A 23,836-nucleotide genomic window follows, 5' to 3' on the forward strand; every position below is an offset into this window, starting at 1 on the left:
ACCTGATATGATAAGAGACTAATTATATGACAGGGTCACCCACATGGCAGGACGAGTTCGGTCATAGCAACACAATATTTACCTGGACTGCACGCCGTCCAGCTGCTAAGTCAAGATGCAATCTTTTCCAGGGACTCGGCCAGTGCAGTGAAAAACAGCCTTCCTTGTTCCTCACACAGGCTCTCTCCAGTTCTAGGAAGCATGACAGGTTATTTTCTTGTCATCTACATATTTAGAATTTATTTACTGATGACCTTTCCCATAAGTATTTTTATATTAAAAAAAAAAATCTCCATTTGAAAGTATGATCAAATGACAGGACACCAAAATACAGTGTCCTGACTGTTTTTTCTTTGTAGATTTGTAAAGGTAGGATTTCACACTTTTTGAGGATAGATTTTTATCTGACTACATGTATCCGTGTGGGGAAATTTTTGAAAATACTTGAAAATCACAAAAGAAAATAGAAACTGTAGGGATGATTGCTATAAATATTGGGTTCCTTCCAACAGTTCCTTCCTGTTGGTTTTCTTTAATCAATTAAAAATAGCATATTCTCTAACTGGTGGTGTGGCTGTGTTTAAAAAACAGAGGTTTGCCAACTGTGGCCTGCATTCATTCCTTTATATATTGTCTGAGCTACAGTTGTTTAGTCACCAAGTCGTGTCTGACTCTTTTTGACCCCATGAACTGCAGCACACTAGGCTTCCCTGTCCTTCACTATCTCCCCAAGCTTGCTCAAATTCATGTCCATTGAGTTTGTGATGCTATTTAACCATCTCATCCTTTCCCGTCCCCTCTCCTTTTGCCTTCAGTCTTTCCCAGCATCAGGGTCTTTTCCAATGAGTCAGCTCTTCGAATCAGGTGGCCAAAGTATCGGAGCCTCAGCTTCAGCATCAGTCCATCCAGTGAATATTCAGGGTTGATTTCCTTTAGGATTGACTGCTTTGATCTCCTTGATTTCCAAGGAACTCTCAAGAAGCTTCTCCAGCACCATAATTGGAAAGCATCAATTCTTCAACTCTCAGCCTTCTTTATGGTCCAGCTCTCACATTCATACATGACTGCTGGAAAACTGAGCTACAGTAGTGGAGTTGGTTAGCTGGGATAGAGACCATATGGCCCACAGATTTGAAAATATTTAGTGTGGGGCCATTTTGCAGAAATGTTCTCCAAGCTTTTTTAATATGTCGGTATCCTAGGCCACTAGCTATTCTTCAAAAATGTGCTTTTAAGGACTTCATGGGGGTCAGGTGTATAGACTGAAGTCATATTTGGTTTCACCTTATTTGTATTTCACAAGTTTAGTCCATAAGGAAACCTGCTTGGCTCCATCTCCAGAATGTGACCTAGACCCCCAAGCCCCACTCTGTCATCCCCTTGGATGTGGGCCAGATCTTACCACTGACTGATACCCACAATTCCTCTTAACCCTGAAGAGGAGTCTTCATGTAGCAGCCAGGACTATTTTGATGATTTCTCCTTCCATTCAGAATACAACTCATATGCAACATAAGGGCACTTCGAATGTGTGTTGGTGGCCCTTCTTTCCATTGCCAAGATCCAGGAAAAGCTTTAGGCCACCTTGCCTATGTCAGCTTCCTGGAGTATAAATAGAAAGGGTCCAGTTTTTGACTTGTAGTAATTGTGAAATCACTGTTAGCTCACTGTGTTGATAGATATAAAAATCACAACTCATTTGCATAACATCTCATGCCTATTTAGTTTCAAAATGCTGTTTTTCCTCTTCTCCCTTCTTGTCAGTTTTATTAAAATGAGGGCCACTTTTTGGCCTTAACACGTTTTCCAGAACAAGTTATTTTCTTTCCTGAGTTGTGATAGAGGACTGAAGTCACAGAAATTGATCCAAGCAGTAAACAGCTATTTCAGTCAATCACTTTTTCACTCTATTTTTATCCCTCCCCCTCCCCTTTTATTGAGATATGATTAACATACAACTTTGTATAAGTTTCAGGTGTATAAGGTAATTATTCAGTACAAATACATATTGCAAAACAGTTACCACCGTAGTTAACATCCATTGCCATATAGCTGGACTTCCCTGGCCTCAGTGGTAAAGAATCTACCTGGCAAGGAGGAGACTCAGGTTCAGTCCCTGGGTCAGGAAGATCCCCTGGAGGAGGAAATGGCAACCCTCCCCAGTGTTCTTGCCTGGAGAATCCCACTGATAGGAGTCTGGCGGTCTGTAGTTCATAGGGTCACAAAAGAGTTGGACACGGTTTAGTGACTAAACAACAACAACCATACAGTTGCAGTTGTTTTTTTTTTTTAGTATTCATTCATCATTTATTTGTTTGGCTGCACCAAGTCTTAGTTGTGGCACTGGAGACCTTTAGTTTTGGCGCATGAACTCTTCGTTGCGCGTGTGGGATCTTCTTCCCTGGCCAGGGGATGAACCTGGGCCCCTTGCACTTAAACTCTGGACTCCCAGGGCAGCCCCCAGCTACCCTTTTTTTTGTGACAAGAATTTTTAACGTTTACTCTCTTAGCAACTTTCAAATATACAATATAGTGCAATTAACTATAGTGACCATGCTATATATTATATCCCCAGGACTTGTTTATCTTATAACTGAAAGTTTGTACCTTTTTTCCACCTTCACCCAATTCCCTTCCCACAACCCCCATCTCTGGAGAGCTGCATGGCTCCATCTTTGGCACACAGATACTTAGTATAGTAATTTTCTTAAAACTTTGTATTTTGTATTGGGGTATAGCCGATTAACAATACTGTGATAGTTTCAGCTGGACAGTGAAGGGACTTAGCCACACATATGCGTGTATCCATTCTTCTCCAAACTCCCTTCCTGTTGGGCCTTTATTGGACCAGAACCTGGTGGTCGGGAGTCAACGGTGAGAGAGTGAAAGAAGGAAAGAGGCTAATATTCCCTGGGTTATGCAGCCAGCTTTCGCGCTCCAGGGAATCAGCCAGAAATAGAGAGAGAGAGAGAAAGAAAGACAGACAGACACGGGGACCCAAGCTCTGATGGAGCAAAGGTGTTTTAATCAACATGGTGTGGGTATATATCCTGTACTACAAGGTAGTTATTCTCAGCAAAGATAAAGATTAAAATAATTGCAGACTTATAAAACACAAGGTGATCCCTATTAAAGAGAGAAGAGGGTACTTATCACCATAATGAGAAACTAACAAAGGAAATGCCTGGATTCCTCAGCCCCAGGAAGGGTGTGCCTCTTCTCTTGATTCCTGAATATTCAGGAATTAATAAGGACCAAAGGATTCCTGACAGATCCAAAACAGCACACAGGAAGCCTCCTGTTAAATGCTTCCTGACACCTTCCCATCCAGGCTGCCACATAACATTGAACAGAGATCCATGTGCTAGTATATTGGTTTTTGGAGAAATTTTTGCTAAGCTTATATTATGATAATGCAGCCACTTAAGCTGTGAAGTTGCATACCCCCCAAATTTAATAAATCTGTGATAAATGTCTTTCTCTTTAATTTGTGTTATTATTTTTTACCCACCTCTTTAATCAGTGTTGTTATTTTTACCCACCCTGTCAATCAGGCAACCTTTGTGACATCTAAAAGCTTCCCAAACCAGCATTGACTGATGTCATTTCAGTCATTCTTCCTCTCCTAGTGCTTTTCTATTCAAAGTTTTAAAGCTGAATGCACAGCCCTGGTCTGTGACAGATTACAGACATGTGACAACTCCTCGTTTTGAGGGATTTGTTGTCGTTGTTCAGTCGCCAAGTCATGTCCAACTCTTTTTGACCCCGTGGACTACAGCACGCCTGGCTTCCCTGTCCCTCACCATCTCCCGGCGCTTGCTCAAACTCATGCCCTTTGAGTTAATGATGCCATCCAACCATCTCATCCTCTGTCGCCTCTTCTCCTCTTGCCTTCAGTCTTTCTCAGCATCAGGGTCTTTTCCAGTGAGTCAGTTCTTTGCATCAAGTGGCCAAAGGATTGGAGTCTCAGCTTCAGCATCAGTCCTTCCAAAGAATATTCAGGGTTTTCTTTAGGATGGACTGGCTTGATCTCCTTGAAGTCCAAGGGACTCTCAGGAGTCTTCTCCAGCTTGAAATAATCTTTTAGAGGGATAATTTCTAGCACAGTGCAGCAAAGCATGTTTTAAAGAACTGTGCCTGTTTGGGGGCCTATGGGCATGCATCCAGTGAAGCGTACTTTTCAGGCTGACACCCCTAGAGGAACCTCAGTTTTGCCCTTTGGGTTTGTAAGCCTATGCCATCACAGAGACCCCAGGAACAGCTGTTTCTCATTGTTGGGGAGCCTCCCTGTGAACCCCTTCTGTGAAAGTACCTGCACTTGATGGGAGAAGTGGACCCCCCGCTCACCCTGGAAGACGTGTGGAAACATGGTGTCCCTGCTTGCACACCCATCGAGGCTGGTGTGGGAAGACATGTTGCTTCCTGGCCTCTGTTCCAGCCCCTGACGCAGCTTGTCCCTTGCTCTTTGCTGACTTAGGACCGAGGTGGTGTGTGCATTCTTACTGCTCCTGATGAACACAGAAGCTGGGTCAGGAGTCACCTCTCATGGGCCTCTCCAGCTTTCAGTACAGTGTAGGATTTCATCGTCATATGTAAAGTCAAGTTTGGTATAAAATTCACATTGGTTTTAAATAAGCAGATCAGAAAGCCGTCCCTGGCAGCATAAATCTGCTGTGAAAACGTATGATGAACTGTGTGTATGATGTTGCCATGGTTTCAATGCTAAAAGTAGGTGCAGGTGAAGAAGCCAAGTCTCCTTTCCATTTTTAAACTGTGGACTTCCTCTGTACTCAGAATAGGAAAGACACATGAAACGTCAGGACGCATGGCACACGTGGAAAGGAAATCTGAACTTGGTTACAAACCTGGACGTTTTATGAGAGTAAGGAAAAAATAGCAGGTGGTCATGGTTTCACAAGAACGCGCTGGTGTGCAGATGGCCCACCTCCGAGGACACTGCTCATGGCTGGTGGCATCCCCCCGAGGGGCACACGCAGCGCCCCCACCTCACCCATGTCTGTGGAAGTGGACATGCACGTGTGGAGCACAGGTTCTTGCTCCCATGTCTGCCCACCTCTGACTTCTGAGTTCAGTCTCGATATCGTCCCTTGGCTGGTGCTTACACTGAGGGGGGAGGAAGCAAGATGATGTTGGGGGTGTTCTGGTGCACTGTGGTTGATCCTCAGCCCAGCTGGAGAGTGAGGGCTGGAGCTGGGCCAGTCAAGGGGGGAGCTAAGAGGTGGCCTGTCTAGGTCTCTTAAGGGGCTGGAGGAGGAGTCTTGGAAGAGGGCAGGGTGGGCAGAGTTGGCAGCTGAACACTTTGCGCAACAACAAGTCCATCATATAGCACTGGATTATGGCTTCCCTGGTAGCTCAAATGGTAAAAGAATCTGCCTGCGATGCAGGAGGCCTAGGGTTGGATCTCGGGGTCATGAAAATTCCCTGGAGAAGGGAACGTCAACCCACTCCAGTATTCTTGCCTGGAGAATTCCGTGGACAGAAGAGCCTGACTGGCTACAGTCCCTGGGCTCACAAAGAGTCAGACTTGACTGAGCCACTGACATATGTACACACTCTGAGTGCTCATGAGTCCGCAGAAGCCCTGATTGATATAAATGAATAGATATAAATGAATAGATGAGTCAGTGAGGGAAGGAGGAAAGGCAAGTCTTCCTTCCAGAAGAATTCTGAAGAATTGAAGTGGCTCCCCCTACCTTCAGGAGGTGAGCTGTGTCCCTGGGCACCCCATCCTTCCCCTTGAATGTGGGTGGGACTTGGATTTGCTTTTTAAGACCAGAGTGTGGAAAGGGAAAAGCGATAACTTTGCAGTGGGGAAACCTGGCAGACACTGTGTAATCTCAGTGATCGAGTGACTGTCACCAGGGAGAAGTCTTGTGGACATCAGGAGAGCCCCAGTGTGATGGGAAAGGCCCTTCTCCGCTGTCTTCCTCCCCCAAACCCATAGTGAAAATCACTCAGTCGTGTCCGATTCTTTGTGACCCCATAGACTATACAGTCCTTGGAATTCTCTAGGTCAGAATACTGGAATGGGTAGCATTTCCCTTCTCCAGGGGATTTTCCCAACCCAGGGATCAAACCCAGGTCTCCCGCATTGCAGGTGGATTCTTTACCAGCTGTGCCATCAAGGAAATCCATAACCTCAGTCTACTCACGAGACAAATATCAGGAAGATCCAAACTGAGGGCATCCTATAAAATTACCTGATAGCTACGAAGGACTCCTCACAACTGTCAAGGTAAAGGCACTTCCCTGATGGTTCAGTGGTTAAGACCCTGTGCTTCCGCGGCAGGAGGCCCCGGTTTGATCCCTAGTTGGGGAAGTTCCACATGCCATGCAGTGTGGTCATAAAAAAAAAAAAAAAAAAAATGTGTCTAGGTAGGAAACCAAGGGAAGAGGAGCAGCTCTCCTGGACCACAGAAGCTCAGGGGGCATCGTGATTGAATGTACTGTGATGCCCCGATGGGATCCTGGAAGAGCAAAAGACATTAGTGGAAGAAACTAAAAATCAGATCTAGTGTTCATAGTCATCTACTGATGCTGGTGTGTAGTTCTGATGGATGTGCCGTGGTAACGTAAGATGTTAACCCACAGGGATCTAAGTGAGGGGGCTGGGCAGGTGCTCTGGGTGCTATCTTTGAGGCTCTTCTGTAAATCTCAAATCACTCCAAAATGAAAAGGTTATTAAAATAAAACACATTTGTTATGCTTATAGGAGTGAGGGGCTGGGTCCCGGGGGAAGCCCCTCATGGGGAATCATTGTAGAGGCTGGAGATCAGAGAGGAACCCTGTCAGTTTTTTTTTAACGTGGACCATTTTTTAAAAGTCTTTATTGAATTCCTTACAGTATTGCTTCTGTTTTATGTTTTGGTATTTGGGCCATGAAGCATGTGGAATCTTAGCTCCCCAACCTGGGATGGAATCCACACCCCCAGCCTTGTAAGGCTAAGTCTTAACCACTGGACGACCAGGGACATCCCTACCCTGTCAGTCTCAATGGACCCAGTTTCTCTGCTAAGGCTTCCTTCGGGTCCACCTTTTGGATTTATTTCATTGGGTTTTTAAAATGCATTGCTTTTTGCCTGTCATTGAGAGGGCTTTACTCATACCTGCTAGAATGGGCTGCCTTATCTGGAACCTTGAGGTGGCCTGAAGGACAGATACTGCGTTTCTGAGAGGCCAGGTTTATTATCAGGTGGTCAGACAGCGGCTGAGGTGATAAGGAGATGCTGGTCCTGTAGTTTACTGGAGGGAGCCACCCTGCCAGGAGGAGCAGATATGGGTGTCTGCAGTGAAGGCTCTCTTTCTCTTTTTAAAAATTTATTTATTTATTTTAATTGGAGGCTAATCACTTTACAATATTGTAGTGGTTTCTGCCATACATTGACATGAATCAGCCATGGGTGTACATGTGTTCCCCATCCTGAGCCCCCCTCCCACCTCCCTCCCCATCCCACCCTCAGGGTCATCCCAGTGCTCCAGCCCTGAGCACCCTGTCTCATGCATTGAACCTGGACTGGTGATCTATTAGTGAAGGCTCTCTTTACTGATGAAGACCAGCAAGAGACAAAGGTCTGTCTAGTCAAAGCTGTCGTTTTTCTAGTAGTCATGTACAGATGTGAGAGTTGGACCGAAAAGGAGGCCGGGTGCCGAGGAGTTGATGCTTTCCAACTGTGGTGCTGGGGAATACTCTTGAGATGGTAAGGAGATCAAGCCAGTCCATCCTAAAAAGAAGTCATCCCTGAATATTCACTGGAAGGACTGATGCTGAAGCTGAGGCGCCAATCCTTTGGCCACCTGATTCGAAGAACTGACTCATTTGAAAAGACCCTGATGCTGGGAAGGATAGAAGGCAGGAGGAGAAGGGGCGACAGAGGATGAGATGGTTAGTTGGCTTCACCGACTCAAAGGACATGAGTTTGAGCAAGCTCCGGGTGGTAGCGAAGGACAGGGAACCCTGGCATACTGCAGTTCATGGGTTTGCAAAGAGTCAGACGTGACTGAGCGACTGAACAACAAGACAGCAGATAACCCAGCTTTTCTTGTAGCACGCATCTCTAAAGGGACTGATTCGTCTCCAGAAGTGGCTGGAGGCCATCGGATGTTAGCCAGGCCTGGAGAACATTCCCAGAAACCCAGTTACCTGGAGGGGAGGTTCTTTCAGTGTCTGAGATCTCTCAGCCCTCCCCAAGGCCAGGGCAGCAGGTGGAACTCATCCAGCCAAGGCCACGAGGGTGTCAGTTGATGCGTGGCAAACCAGGACTTGAAAGAGATTCTCTGGTCCCCTGGCCCATACCCTCAAAGCTAATAATGATTAACTATTACAAGGCTATGGAGCTGGATAGTCTCCATTTCAGTTCAGCTTCTCCGCCAAATACTGGGTAAATGTACAACCAAGAAGCATCTTATCAGGTGCTATTTAAGGAATGAAAACTATTTTTTAACACTGACTTAGCAACATGTGATAAGGAAGATTAACAGATGAAAGGGTTACATAATCCTTGGTTAAACATAGGAGTAATTACCCTCTGTTTTTCATTGTGTTTTAAATTAATTTATTTATGTTTAATTGGAGGAGATGCAGATGTAAAGAGCAGACTTGTGGATACAGTGGGAGAAGGAGAGAATGGGACGAATTGAGAGAGTAGCATGGAAACATATATGTTCAGTTCAGTCGCTCAGTTGTGTCCGACTCTTTGCGACCCCATGGGCTGCAGCATGCCAGGCCTTCCTGTCCATCACCAACTCCTTGAGCTTGCTCAAACTCATGTCCGTTGAGTTGTTGATGCCATCTAACCATCTCATCCTCTGTCGTCCCCTTTTCCTCCTGCCTTCAATCCTTGCCGGCATCAGAGTCTTTTCCAGTGAGTCAGTTCGTCACATCAGGTGGCCAAAGGATTGAAGCTTAAGCTTCAGCATCGGTCCTTCCAATGACTATTCAGGACTGATTTCCTTTAGGATTGATTGTTTTGATCTCCTTGTAGTCCACGGGACTCAAGAGTCTTCTCCAACTCCACAGTTCAAAAGCATCAATTCTCCGGCTCTCAGCTTTCTTTACGGTCCAATTCTCATTCATACACGACTCCTGGAAAAGCCACAGCTTTGACTATATGGACCTTTGTCAGCAAAGGAATGTCTCTGCTTTTTTATATGCTCATTACCATATGTAAAATGGATAGTAAGTGGGAATTTGCTCTATGACCCAGGGAGCTCAACCCGCTGCTCTCTACAATGGATTTTTAAGTGCAAGAGATAAGTTTTGGCTTGAGCTGTGTGCCACTCTTTTTTGAGTCACTCCAGGCTTTACCATCCACAAAGACCTCTGTCTCTACGATTTGTGGCTTTAGAAATTTTCCATTTCCTTATGTTTACTAAGAGCAGTAAGACCTGCCAGAGTTCTTTCTCTCCTACGGCTATTTGTCCTAAGTTTCTTGGAACCAAAGATTCTCTGTCAAGGACTTTTCACCCCTGAAATACGCATAGAGCCTGAGAAAGGGGCTTTCAATCAGCATGCAAGATTATTCAGAAACAGGATTGTTATTCTTCAGGATTATTCTGTGAAGGGAAGCTTGAACCAACAGTGACATTTCAAGCCTTGGGAATTTGATTTCTACCATGTCTGTACTCCTGTTGGAGTTTTATAGAATTGGGAGGCGAGGAGTTTGGAAAGGATGGGAGGGAGAAGAGAAAGAAATAACCCCTCTGATAGAGAAGTGCATCAACAATGTTTTAAAGAAGAAGGCATGAGGAAGTAAGTGGGAATGAAACCAGTCACCGTTGACAACAGATCCTTGCAGAGTTGGACAACAGATCCTTGCAGACAACAGATCCTAAATAGGACTTTGGAGAGACCCTGTTAAGTACATTGAAATGGGTCTCAGTAAATGACACACCAGTAGTCATGTATGGATGTGAGAGTTGGACTATAAGGAAAGCTGAGTTCCGAAGAATTGATGCTTTTGAACTGTGGTGTTGGAGAAGACTCTTGAGAGTCCCTTGGACTGCAAGGAGAGCCAACCAGTCCATCCTAAAGGAAATCAGTCCTGGGTGTTCATTGAAAGGACCGATGTTGAAGCTGAAACTTCAGTACTTTGGCCACCTGATGCAAAGAGCTGACTCATTTGAAAAGACCCTGATGCTGGGAAAGACTGAGAACAGGAGGAGAAGGGGATGGCAGAGGATGAGATAGTTGGATGGCATCACCGACTCAGTGGACATGAATTTGGGTAAACTCCGGAAGTTGGTGATGGACAGGGAGGCCTGGCATGCTGCAGTCCATGGGGTTGCAAAGAGTCGGACATGATTGAGTGACTGAACTGAACTGAAATGACACACAGACACACAACCCCGGCCAGTGAGACAGGGTGATGTGACTCATGAGGCCCCAGCTCCTGGCTGGTTTCCCAGAGTCCTCTTCTCCTTGCACTTCCTTAAGCAGGTGCCGGGCAGCCTCTTCTTCCTCTCCAGGTCTCCCGAGGCTGCTCCTGTGCCCCGAATGCACCGTCCCTGTCCTGCTCCTCCCCAGCTGCCATCACCCCACTGTGAACCCGCCTAGTGAATCGGCAAATAGTCCCTTCATAGGTTCAAATGGTCATTCACTCCTAAATATCATGATTTAAAATTTAACAACACATAATGAACTTTTATTAAGAAACACATAAGCCAAAGCTATGATTTTTCTAGCAGTCATGTATGGATGTGGGAGCTGGACCATAAAGAAGGCTGAGTGCCACATAATTGATGCTTTTGAATTGTGGTGCTGGAGGAGATCAAACCAGACTGCAGGGAGCTCAAACCAGTCCATCCTAAAGGAAATCAACGCTGAACATTCATTGGAAGGACTGACGCTGAAGCTGAAGCTTTGGCCACGTAATGCAAAGAGCTGACTCATGGGAAGAGACCCTGATGCTGGGAAAGATTGAAGGCAAAAGAAGGGGATGACAGAGAATGAGATGGTTGGATGGCATCATTGACTCAATCAACATGAGTTTGAGCAAACTTCTAGAGAGAGTGAAGGGCAAGGGAGCCTGGCGTGCTGCAGTCCATGGGGTGGCAAAGACTGGGACACGACTTCGTGACTGAGCAACAGCAACAAGAAGCAAGGACCAGCTTGCTGTATAGCACGGCGAACTATATTCAGTATCTTGTAATAACCTCTAGTGGAAAAGAATCTGAACGAGAACATTTTATATATATATATATATATATATACACACACACACATTTTATATATATATATATATATAAAACTGAATCACTTTGCTGTACATCTGAAACTAATGCAACATTGTAAATCAAATATACATCAATAAAAAAATGTTTGATTTTAACTTGAAAGCATCAAATACAGCCCCACAGAGATCAGCATGAGCAAGACGCACTGGCGTAGGACCCACCTCTTGGGGGCTGTTGGGTTTTTCACTGTGCTTCCTGCCTCCTCCTTTTCCCGAAACTTCTCTCTACCCCTTCACCCCCTTTTCCCTTCAGCCATTCGCTGATTCTTCCCCCATAGTCTGATCCTCCCACTCCTGGGTGCTGGCTCCTCCTTCGTCCCTGGGGCAGCTGTGTCCACAAACGTCCAAACCACCGTTTCCCGACAGCTTCACTCCAGCAGTATCTTTTTTAGGAAAGGACACAGTTCAATCCGTGATGACAAGTCAGACGATGCATGTGGTATGGACCAGACTGGAAAGGTGTGAGAGGCATTCCCTGGCTAAACTGAATGATCTGTGGCACAGACTTGGCTCCAGTTGAGGAGCATCCCTGTTGAGACCGTAACAAATTATGTGATAATCAAAACAAGAATCGAGCACAAATTAGCGGCATGGAAGTTCTGACAAGTAAGAATATGGTAACTTGCTGGGTTATCCTACAACTGATGATAACTAAACAGGGACACTGATGAGAGTGCAAGGGGTCTGTTATTGATTATACCAGGACAAGAGGTGAAAAGGAGGCCTGTCCCAGGTTGGGAAATAGGAGGACTAAAGTGGTACCTCCAGCAAAAGGAAGGAGGAGGTTGACCAGAAAGCTGGAGGACAGGACCTCAGAAGTTCCATGTGTTGGTTATAGAATACCAACTATGTTTGGATGAAAAGAAATTTGGGGAAAATGCTTCATAACTCTAAGCTTAAAAAAAAATAAATTGGGTAACTGAGTTGTTTTGTTGTTGTTCAGTCGTGAAGTCGTATCTGACTCTGTGACCCCCGTGGACTGTAGCACACCAGGTTCCTCTGTCCTCCACTGTCTCCCTGAGTTTGCTCAGATTCATGTCCGTTGAGTGGGTGATGCTGTCTAACCATCTCATCCTCTGTCACCCCCTTCTCCTTTTGCCTTCAGTCTTTCCCAGCATCAGGGTCCTTTCCAGTGAGTTGGCTCTTCACATCAGGGGGCCAAAGTATGAGAGCTTCAGCTTCAACATCAGTTCTTCCAATAAATATTCAGAGTTGATTTCATTTAGTATTGACTGGTTTGATCTCCTTGCTGTCCAAGGGCCTGTCAGGAGTCTTTTCTATCACCACAGGTTGAAAGCATCATTTTTTCCACGTTCAGCCTTCTTTATCCAGTCAGCTGGGTTGATTCTGTTCTAATTATTATAAAAAGAGATTAGAAAAAAGATTCCCACTTTCTCTTCTAGGCCGTCCAGATGATCCTGGTCATAGTTTTCCCTCTGTATTTCACACAACTCTGGATTTCCACAGATTCAATTCAGGGGCTGCCTTTCTGTAGAATCAAGTCCCCCTCTCAGTGCCCTGCCCCCAATTAATCCTGAATCACTCTTTTGGGTTGTTGTGTCTTTTGTACACTAAGCTTTGTCATAACATCATTTAAGGAAAATAAGTTTTTTTTTTTTCACTTGGAAAGCCACGGATCTAGGACAAGTCTCAGTATGACTCCACCAACCAGAAAGCAAGACAGAGGTACCATCTCTCAGTGTAAGATGTTATGACTGTTCATCAGATCATCACTACTGAATGACATCATTCACATGGTATATGTGTATAGTCATTTGAGCCTTTTATTTCTTTTTAATCTAAGAGGAAAAAGACGTCCTTTTCTACTTTGTTCCAGAAATGCATTGGCTTGGATACTAATTGGCATCCTTATTCCCCTTTTGCAAAGTGCATAGTGTATACGCTACCTTCTCATCGGAAACAAATTCTCTGTTGGTGACACCGTCTTCTTCTATGAAGAATATGCATTGAAAGTCTTTGGTGGGCTTCCCAGGTGGTGCTAGTGGTAAAGAATCTGCCTGCCAACACAGGAGACGTGAGAGACACAGGTTCGATCCCTGGGTCGGGAAAGAGGGGGACATGGCAACCCACTCCAGTGTTCTTGCCTGGAGAATCCCATGGACAAAGGAGCCTGGCAGGTTACCGGGCTATAGTCCATGGGATCACAAAGAGCTGGACACAACTGAAGTGACTTAGCATGCACGCGGGAAGAAGGTGGAGAAGGGGTATTCTTATCCTCTCAAGTCAGTGAGTGGAGGGAGGGCTTACTTCTGTTTTCTTTCTCTCATTCTTTCAGTCAACACAAATCTTTTTCTGAACAGTCAACTGCTTGTAGATGGGAACTCTTTCTGGTCTGGCTTGTGGGAAAAGTCCTGAAGGCCTTGTTTTTCAAGTGAAAGAATATAGATTTTTTTTTCCTTTAGTGTCAGGAAACCACAGAAAATTTTTTCCCTTCCACTTGAAAGTAACCTATTTTCCTTTTTCCTATTTTAAGAACATTTTCATATCAGATGAACCATTTGTATTTGTTGCTGAAAAATGGAAAAAACAGACAGGCAAAAAGAATACAAGTGAAAATATTTATTGTTTTCTTAAGCTGGAAAAAAACCCCCACAATTAATAGCTCAGTGTAGGTCCTTTGAAACATTTTTCCTTTCTCTCCCCTCCCCCCTTCTTTTCCCCTTGTCTCCTATTTTCCCTCTCTTCATTCATATCTTTATTCAGATATTTTCATCAATATATAAATGTATATTTTTACATCAGTGGGATGCTATACATTTTGTTTTCTAGTCTCTTTTTAAAGCTGACTATATTACGGAAAGATTTTCATAGTCTCATCCTTTTTATCATAGGATTTCATTGCACCAAAATTTAATTAACCCCTTGCTGATAAACCTCTAGGTTGTTTTCGGGGGGGGGGTGTTTGCAATTATAAAGAGTGCTTGTATTTATTTTATCTCTGTGTGTTTTTATTTTACATATGATGTATGAAGTACATAAACTATTTGCAAGTCATATGTGTACATCAAAATACATATAAAAATGAAGTCACCATGTATTTGGAGGGTGTGTCCTGCTAGGGGTGCTTGATCACTAACATTTGGTGGGCTGAGAAATGGCAACCCACTCCAGTATTCTTGCTGGAAAATCCCATGGATGGAGGAGCCTGGTGGGCTACAGTCCATGGGGTGGCATAGAGTTGGACATGACTGAGCGACTTCACTTCACTTTAGCCGAAACAACAGATGATGCTGGACTGAATTAGGACAATAAGTACAGAGGGCGCAGCCTCCAGGGTGGTTACAAATACAGCTCATGTGTTAGAGTAGATAGTACTTAGTGAGTCTCCTCTGGCTGGTGACGGAGAGGGAAGAATGAATATAATCCCCATGCTTTTGTCTTAGTTGACCATTTGGAACATTTCTTCACTTACTGATGTAACTAATACTAACTAATAATATCACCCTAAAATAATATGGTATGTGCCGTTCTAAGAGCTAGGTTTACCACCCTCTGTACTCCTGTTGAGAAATAATGAACAAGAGGCTAAGATCCCGGGGTACATCCTAGTTGGGAGGGATTCAGATAGCTGTCATGTCAACAAGTAGTGAAGATCCATGGAGATGTTGCAAAATTCTATGAAGAAAATGCATCAGAAAAGTAAGATTGAGAATGATATGAGAAATGATTTTTCTAAAGAAAGAAAAAGAAGAGAAGAAATAGGAAAGAATACGGGAGAGCTGGTTGCTGAGAGAAGGTGGATCCTCTCTGGACTTGTTTTGGAGATGTTTGTGGGAATTCCAGGTATTAAAAGATATACTGAGGCATATTAAGCATTTTAAGAGTTTATTTGAGCAAAAAATTCAGTTTGAACCTGGCAGCACCAAACCAGAAGTGGTTAGGATGCTCCATTGCCAGGAACTGGGGACAAATGAGTCTTTTATAGAGAAGACGCAGAAGCAGAGAGAGGAAATCATCTGATTGGCTGTAGCCTAAATGGTTGCTGACAAAGGTCTGTCTAGTCAAAGCCATGATTTTTCCAGTGGTCATGTATGGATGTGAGAGTTGGACTATAAAGAAAGCTGAGCACCGAAGAATTAATGCTTTTAAACTGCGGTGTGGAGAAGTCTCTTGAGAGTCCCTTGGACTAAAGGGAGATCTCCTAAAGGAGATCAGTCCTGAATATTCATTGGAAGGACTGATGCTGAAGCTGAAGCTCCAATACTTTGGCCACCTGATGTGAAGAATTGACTCATTGGAAAAGACCCTGATGCTGGGAAAGATTAAAGGCAGGAGGAGAAGGGGACAGCAGAGGATGAGATGGTTGGATGGTGTAACTGACTCGATGGACATCAGTTTGAGCAAGCTTCAGGAGCTGGTTGGTGTTGGACAGAGAAGCCTGGTATGTTGCAGTCCATGGGGTCGCAAAGAGTTGGACACGACTGAGCGACTGAACTGAACTAAGTGGTCGCCCTTATTTGGGAAATCACGGTTGGATGTATGTGATTGGCTGTTCTTATGTTTCTTAACCTTGCAGCATTTGTAAGCTCAGGTTATGATTATATTATGTAGGCTTCTAAGGCATTAGAACCACCTGGATCTGATGGCATCCCTGTTTAATTAATTTAACACAGGTTCAGATGTCTAGTAGGCAGTTTTGTGTGGGTACATTTCTAGCAACTGTCAGTAGGGAATATCAGCTAATATGTAACATTTGCCAGTTTCCATACCATGGCTAATGCAAGCCACCTCCTTCACAGTGCTGAATGTGGGGTGGTAAGAAATGGTAAGAGTTTTCATGAACAGGTCAGAGGCAGCTTTGGTGGATCACAAGCTAGTGGGTGACAGGACTTAAAGCTTCCTCAGTTTTTGATAGGGTTACATCCTGATAAACTCATTCTAAGTTGAAAATGTAAGTCAAAAATGCAATAAGACACCTACCTTACTGAACATCTCAGTTTAGCTGAACCAGTCTTGAATGTGCTCAGAACACGTCCATGATTCTACAACTGGGCAACATCATCTAAAAAATAAAAATAAAACAATAGTCTCTCAGTCATGTCCGACTCTTTGCAACCCCATGGACTGTAGTCTGCTAGGCCTCTCTGTCCCTGGAATTATCCAGACAAGAAACCTGAGTATCCTGCATTACAGGCAGATTCTTTACCATCTAAGCTGTTGGGAAGCCCAACGTAGTCTAACACAAAGCCTATTTTATAATAAAGTGTTGACTGTCTCATGTCTCATGCCACATGTCCCAGGTGGCACTAGTGGTAAAGAACCCGCCTACCATTGCAGGAGACAGAAGAGACACAGGTTCAATCCCTGGGTCAGGAAGATCCCCTGGAGGAGGGCATGGCAACCCACTCCAGTATTCTTGCCTAGAGAATCCCATGGACAGAGGAGCCTGGCGGGCTACAATCCATGGGGTTGCAAAGAGCTGGACACGACTAAAGCAACTTAGCACATCTCATGTAATGTATTGGACACTGTGCTGAAAGTGAAAAGCAGAATGGTTGTCTGGATACAGAGTGGTGGTGAGTGTATCAGTTACTGATCCTCGTGATCACTGGGCTGACCGGGAGCCCAGGCCCACTGCCACTGTCCAGCATCATAGGAGAGTGTTGTACCACATCTTGCTGGCCCAGGAAAAGATCAAAATTCAAAATTCCAAGTGCAGTTTCTATGCATGTGTATCACTTTCACACCATTGTAATGTTGAAAAATTAAAAGCTGGGGGCCGCCTGTATAGGTTTGAAATTTGGAAGAGTGTGTGACTAGGAATATAGATTTGGATGTAGAGGTGAGAGTTAAAATTCTGGAATGGAAAGATGAAATCTTTCCATGTGTGGCATGAAAAGGAAGGTGGCCCATGTTAGAATGCCAGGCCTGTGTTCTCAGAAGAGTGGTTCCTCCACCAGTGGCATCCTGAAAGCAAATTCATGGCCCAACCCCCAGAAGGAGAAGGGGAAGGTGACTGAGGGTGGAACAGTACGCCTGTGTTGTTTCAGGTTTGGGAAGCCTGGTCCTAGAGATCAACAACACTCAGGAGTCAGTTAGGCACTTCCCTGGTGGTCCAGTGGTTAAGACTTGGCCTTCCAGTGTAGAGGATTCCAGTTTGATCCTTGGTCAGGGAGCTAAGAGGCTACATGCCTCAGGGCCCAAAAAACCAAAACAGAAAACAGAAACCATATTGTATGTAAGAAATCCAATAGTGACTTTAAAAATGGTCCACATCAAAAAAAAAAAAAAAAATCTTAAAGGTCAGTTGGAAGAGGGAAACCTAGAGACCAAGAAGGAACATTGGGAGAAGTAAAGCTGAGCTCAGAAAGTGGTCTTGGAGCCCAGGATGGAGAGAGTGTTCAAGATCAAGGGAAGTGGGCAGCCGTCCGGTGCCTGGAGGTCAGGGCACAGTAGGTGGACAGTAAGCCTCAGCTGCCTTTGAAGACACTGTGTTATCCACGGTGGGGTCAGCAAGTAGGCTGCATTTGGTGAGGAATGAGTTGACCCCAGACCCTTGGTTAGGACCTTGGGCTTTAAAGGGCAGAAGACAGAGATGTGAGACTATAAGGAGATGTGTGGTGAGCGGTGGGGTTTCTCGAAAAGGTCTGTGTGTGTTTGTGGGCCAAGGAGAAAGTACACTTGGGAAGGGTCAGTAAGTGGCAGGAGCTGGCGATACAAAAGAGAAGAGAGGAGGGGAGGGAATCGAGAACTTGGGATACAGCCTGCCCTGGAAGAAGGTGCTTACGGCTCCTGTCTCCAGAGGTGGAAGGAAAGCAAGGATGGGAGAGGGTTTTAGGCGGAGAAAAGCAGAGGCCAAGATACAAAAGGAAAAAGTGCTCAATGGACTCTTTTCAGTGTTGTCCTATTAATTGCCTTTTGTAACTGGCACCTCTCTCCCTTCTGATTAAAAGTGATTCTGGAAATGTTTTTGAAACAAGTAATAAGTTTGTGTTAGCCAGTCAGCTCTCAAAGGAACTTATGTTTTATGTGTTGTTTAGGCCAGTTTTGGCAGAAAAGTAGAGAATTAAAGCTCTGGAGCGCTACAGGTCAGTGGAAACAGAATGCAAGCTACATATACAGCTGTGTATTTCTAGCAGCCATGGGGTTCCCCGGTGGCTCAGATGGTAAAGAATTTCCCTGGAAACCTGGATTTGATCCCTGGGTCGGGAAGATACCCTGGGGGAGGGCATGGCAACCCACTCCAGTGTTCTTGCCTGGAGAATTCCATGGAGAGAGGAGCCTGATGGGCTACAGTCCATGGGGGTGCAAGAGTTGGACACGACTTAGCGACTAAACCACCCCCAATACCTAACCAAATCCCTCCTGTCTCACCACCCACCAGGTAATATCTCATCACCTGGCCAGCCTTCAGCAAGAATTTTGTTAGTTCAGTTCAGCAAAGAGGCAACCCACCCCTCTTAGTAATTTTCTCTCTACCAAGACAAGCACCGCCTCCCACCACCACCACCGCCATTTCTAGCCGTTCATGCTAATTTTGCCCAGTAACTTGCAGGAGAGAGAGGTTCCCTCCTCTTGTCTCTGAAAGTTCCAGAGTCTCAGTCCACACCGCTGTAGGAGAGATGGGGAAAGCAAAACTCTTAGACCAATGATTGTGTGGAGAGAAAAAGTGCATTAAGAAAAGTGGACAGGGGCATCCCTGGTGGTCCAGTGATTAAGAATCTGCCTTGTAAAAAAAAAAAAAAAAAGAATCTGCCTTGTAATACAGGGGACGCCCGTTTGACCCCTGGTCAGGGAACTAAGATCCGCCGTGCCTCAGAGCAGCTGAGGCCAAGTGCAGAAGCTAGAGAAGCCCATACACCACAACGGGGACAGGGTGCAGCTGAAACTTTAAAAAAGGTTTTTTAAAAAGTTTTTTTAAAAAAGAAAAGTGGACATTTAGCTTTGAAATGGCATTTATTTTCTTAGGCCATAATACTGTGTGATTAAACAGCAAGAGAAAATGGAAATGTTCACTTAAAATATACTACTAAAATTAAACACATACGAATTTTGAAAGAGTGTGGGTATAAGAGAACTTGAACTGTACACGTGTCTGGCCATCTGGGTGCCCTTTTGCCAGAATGAGAGGCTCTGCCATCTGTTCAGCCGGAGGAATGAGAAGAGCTCTCAGGACTGGAGGCTGTTGCTGGCTCTGACCCCAGCAGCTCACCTCACTGCTGGGCCCTAGTTCCAGCGTCTGAAAGTCTTGGATGGCTTTCGTGGCCCTTTGGGGTCTTTCCCACGTCTGTGTTCTGTGAGTCCTTAAATTTGGGTGCCCAGTAGATTTCGCATCATTAATGACGAGGGGACCCTGGGCATCCTAATCCCCTGCAGGACCGCAGGTGTCTTTGGGGTGAGGAAGCGGTGCCCTGTGTCCTGCACCCTGGAGTTTGTTATCTGCGCCATCACTTTCTCCCTCCTCAGCCTTGTGAATTTCAGAAATGAACACAAATATGCCAAAAGGGGACTTTACAGTTGGAGCAAGAAGTTTAAAAAATGCACGAAGGAGTGCTTAAAGGAAGTGTTGTTAAAGGAAATTAAAGAAGATATTTTATGGTAGTGATAGTGATTCACCTCTCATACCGATCAGTTAATTGTCCTTTAAAACTGAGGGACTGGTGTCAGGGATCTTAGTGGTCAGTTCTGTAATCCACAGCTGAGTTCAGCAACAGCTGTATGTAGATATTCAAGAAATAGTAAAAGAGGAGCTTACAAGAATAAAAAAAGAGGTAAAAATTAACAAGATAGAAGTGTTAGAACTGAGAATTAGAACATAGAATTAGCATTGTGGTTGATCAAGGGAAATAGTCGCATGGATAATATTCTCGTGAACTTTTCACTTCATTAGACCTGGAATTTCTAACACAGCACATTGTTCCAGTCCTGGGAGACTTGGGCATACTCTGATCTTCAGAACTCTGCTTATGACTGTTTTCTTCCAAGCTCAACAGTATTTGAGTTATGTATTTGAGTTACTGCAGCAATTTACTTTTAGACTTTGAAGTCTAAAACTCTAGGTCTTGTGTGGAATACTAAAGGACTGTCTTGATTGCAACATGCATGTGTCCCAAAATAGCTAACACTCCTCAAAAAAGTAGATAATATTTGTTTCAACTCTTCATTTTTTTTAGTACTCTAGAAATCACTTCAGAGACTTGTGAATGTTAAGTGTACATTGAATATAGAGATATTGCTGGGATTAGCTATGACTAATCCTGTGACCATGGAACACATACTTTAAAAAGTGTACCATTTTACATATACACAATGGAATATTACTCAGCTGTTAAAAATAAACACATTTGAATCCATTCTAATGAGGTGGATGAAAGTGGAGCCTATTATACAGAGTAAAGTAAGTCAGAAAAACACCAATACAGTGTATTAATGCATATATATGGAATTTAGAAAGGTTGTAACAATGACCCTATACACGAGACAGCAAAAGAGACACAGATGTAAAGAACAGACTTTTGGACTCTGTGGGAGAAGGCAAGGGTGGGATGATTTGAGAGAACAGCATTGAGACATGTATATTGCCTTATGTGAAACAGATGGCCAGTCCAAGTTCGATGAATGAAACAGGGCGCTCAAAGCCAGTGCACTGGGCCAACCCAGAGGGATAGGATGGGGAGGGAGGCGGGAGGGGGGTTTGGGATGGGGGACACATGTACACCCGTGGCTGATCCACGTCGATGTATGGCAAAAACCATCACAATACTGTGGGGTAATTAGCCTCCAATTACAATAAATTAATTAATTAAAAATAATAGATAAGTAATAAAAAAACAGTGTGCTGTTTTGTTTCTTTTATTTTTAAAATAAATTTTTATTGGAATATAGTTGGTTTACAGTGTTAGTTTCAGGTGTATAGCAAGATGAATCAGTTATACATATATCCACTCTTTTTTAGAGTCTTTTCCTATATAGGTCATTACAGACTATTGAGTTGAGTTCCCTGTGCTATACTGTGGGTTTTATTAGTTATCTGTTTTACATATAGTAGTGTGTATATGGGGCTTCCCAGGTGGCGCTCGTGGTAAAGAACCTGCCTGCCAATGCAGAAGACGTGAGAGACGTGGGTTTGATCCCTGGGTCAGGAAGATCCCCTGGAGGAGGGCACGACAGTCCTCTTCTGTATTCTTGCCTGGAGAATCCCACGGACAGAGGAGCCTGGCAGGCTACAGTCTGTAGCCTCACAGAGTCGGACACGACTGAAGTGACTTAGCACGCACGCGCGTGTGCACGCGGTGTGTATATATCAGTCCTGTTCTCCCCAGTTTATCCCTTCCCCCTTCCCCTTTGGTGACTATGGTTTGTTTTCTGCATCCGTGACTATTTCTGTTTTGTGAATAAGTTCATTTGTGCAGTTTTTTTAGATTTCATATATAAGTGATATCATATGATACTTGTCTTTCTCTGACGTACTTCACTCTCTGTGGCAATCTTTAGGTCCATCCATCTTGCTGCAGATGGCATTATTTCATTATTTTGTATGGCTGAGTAATACTCCGTTGTATATATGTACCACATCTTCTTTATTCATGCATCTGTAGACGACATTTAGGTCATGTCATAAATGTGGCTATTTACACGGCTGTTGTAAATAGTACTGCAGTGAACATTGGGGTACATTCATCTAAGGAAAATATATTGTTTCTTAATAATTAGATCTTACTTATGGCCTTTTTTTGCCAACCAGGAAAAGAAATGATTTCAAGTTTCTGTGCAAAGCTTTTAGGTTACATTTCTAAAGGGATCTCAATAATATTTTGCCCAGCTCTTTTGAAAGTAGGACGACGTAATTTTTGTCCTGCTCTTAAAAGTTGTAGCGAATGAGGGTACCTGGTGATTGATGACCTGTGTGTGATAATGGGGCTTCCCAGGTGGCGCTGGTGGTAAAGAACCCGCCTGCCAATGCAGGAGACGTAAGAGACATGGGTTCCTTCCCTGGGTCGGGAAGATCCCCTGGAGGAAGGTATAGCAAGCCACTCCAGTATTCTTGCCTGGAGAATCCCATGGACAGAGGAGTCTGGCGGGCTACAGTCCATGAGGTAGGTCACGGAGAGTCCGACACGACTGGAACGACTTTGCATGCGCCCATGCACATGGTGAGGGGCCAAGCTATCAAAACATCTCAGGCCAACAGCTCAGCCACGTTCCAGCGTCAGGCTGCTCCCCGATGACAGAGGGAGGTCCCTCCCAGGAAACCCTGTTGCCCAAAGAAACTCACAGGCTCATGTCTGTGTGCTTACTTCTGAGTTGAGAGATCTAGGTGACCCAAAGGAAGACTTTCTTGCAAAACAATATTGCTCCAAACACAACTGTTCATCAGTATCTCCCCCTCACCCCGCCACCCTCCCCGACCCTTTGTGTGTGTGTGTGGGGGGGGGCGGTGGGGGTGGTGAGAAGTGATCTTTTTGCTGAGTGGCTAAGTGTTTCCAGAACAAACAAGCCTCTCGGCTGTGCAGTCCTGCCCATCTGCTCTCCGCCCTCCAGCCCCTCCTGTGAGTTGGAGATCTGATAGCCCAGGCTGAAGTTTGAAGCTCCCCGTGGCCACGCCGCCCTTCGGTCGGGGAGGGGGGTGGGGGGTGCCTTGTCAATGCCAGGAAAAAAAAAAAAAAAAACAGGAAAGAGAAAGGGTAGGCTGGCTTCAGTGAAGTCATCCCAGTAAAGGTTAATAGCTGGGTGGTGACACCTCCTCACAGGACTGGGGCGAAAATGCTGGGCCGCCAGGCAGCGCTTTGCTCCCAGCTGCCTGTCACGGTCCTAGGAGTAAGAGGTGACCTGTTTATATTTAGAAGGGGCCAGTCCTAATAACCCGGCTCCCAGCTTCATTCAAGGCAGGCCGGCGCTTCGGAAGTTTGTAAACACCTACTTTCTGAGTAAGGGAGGAGTACTTTTCTCCAAAAAGGAAAGAACTTCACTACTGGGTTTTTTTCCCCCTCCTGATAATCATTATCAGTGCAGAGAAGAAACTGCTGTAGCACAGAAGGGCTGCAGCTTTCTCCACTCTGTTATTATTTTTAAAGGGCAGAAATGCCTGAAGGCGAAGACTTTGGACCAGGCAAAAGGTAATTATGATCTGTATTTTCTTTTTCCTCGAGTCTATTTCCTTTGCCGTTATCTTTTTTTTTTTTAAATATTGTGACTAATTTTAAAAGTAGTTGAAATTAAAATTTAAAAAGGAGTGCAAACCCTTTAATTCCAAGAAAGAGAATTTTCTTTAGCACGAAGAGAGACCTAAAATTAACAGAACATACCCTTAGAAACATATGCCAATAAGCACTTTTCTTGAACGAGGAAGGGACAGCCTGGAATGATCAAAAAGTGCTTTGTCCTACACCCTGTAAAGTCTACTTGGGGTTTTTCGATGTTTCATTTTTAACTTTAGGTGGTAGTTGTTAGAAATCTAAGCTAGTGAACATTTTGCAAAAATGCTTGCATTTTAAAGACTTGTTGAACATTTCTAAAAGTTAACTGTTAGACCAACATACCCATTTTGATATTAAACACTTTTTTTTTTAAACTGCAGTTCTCGTCTTTGAAAATATGATCATTGGGACCCGCATATGCAGTAC

The 23,836-nt window shown here is 44.4% G+C and overlaps 1 protein-coding gene across 2 annotated transcripts in view; it reads left to right on the forward strand.

Annotated features, from left to right (window-relative positions):
• RETREG1 (reticulophagy regulator 1) overlaps positions 1-23,836 on the forward strand; it is a 155,247-nt gene that overhangs the window by 83,985 nt on the left and 47,426 nt on the right. Inside the window, exon 1 of one of the 2 annotated variants that reach the window (XM_043887258.1) lies at positions 22,467-23,329. The exons of the other annotated variant lie outside the window; for it this stretch is intronic. Coding sequence (XP_043743193.1) covers positions 23,295-23,329 — 35 coding nt within the window. The 5' untranslated portion in view covers positions 22,467-23,294. Of the gene's footprint in view, positions 1-22,466; positions 23,330-23,836 lie in introns of those variants that run through there. 2 annotated transcript variants of the gene reach the window in all.

This window comes from Cervus elaphus, chromosome 25 (genome assembly GCF_910594005.1).
Source record: "Cervus elaphus chromosome 25, mCerEla1.1, whole genome shotgun sequence".
Classification (NCBI taxonomy): Eukaryota; Metazoa; Chordata; class Mammalia; order Artiodactyla; family Cervidae; genus Cervus; species Cervus elaphus.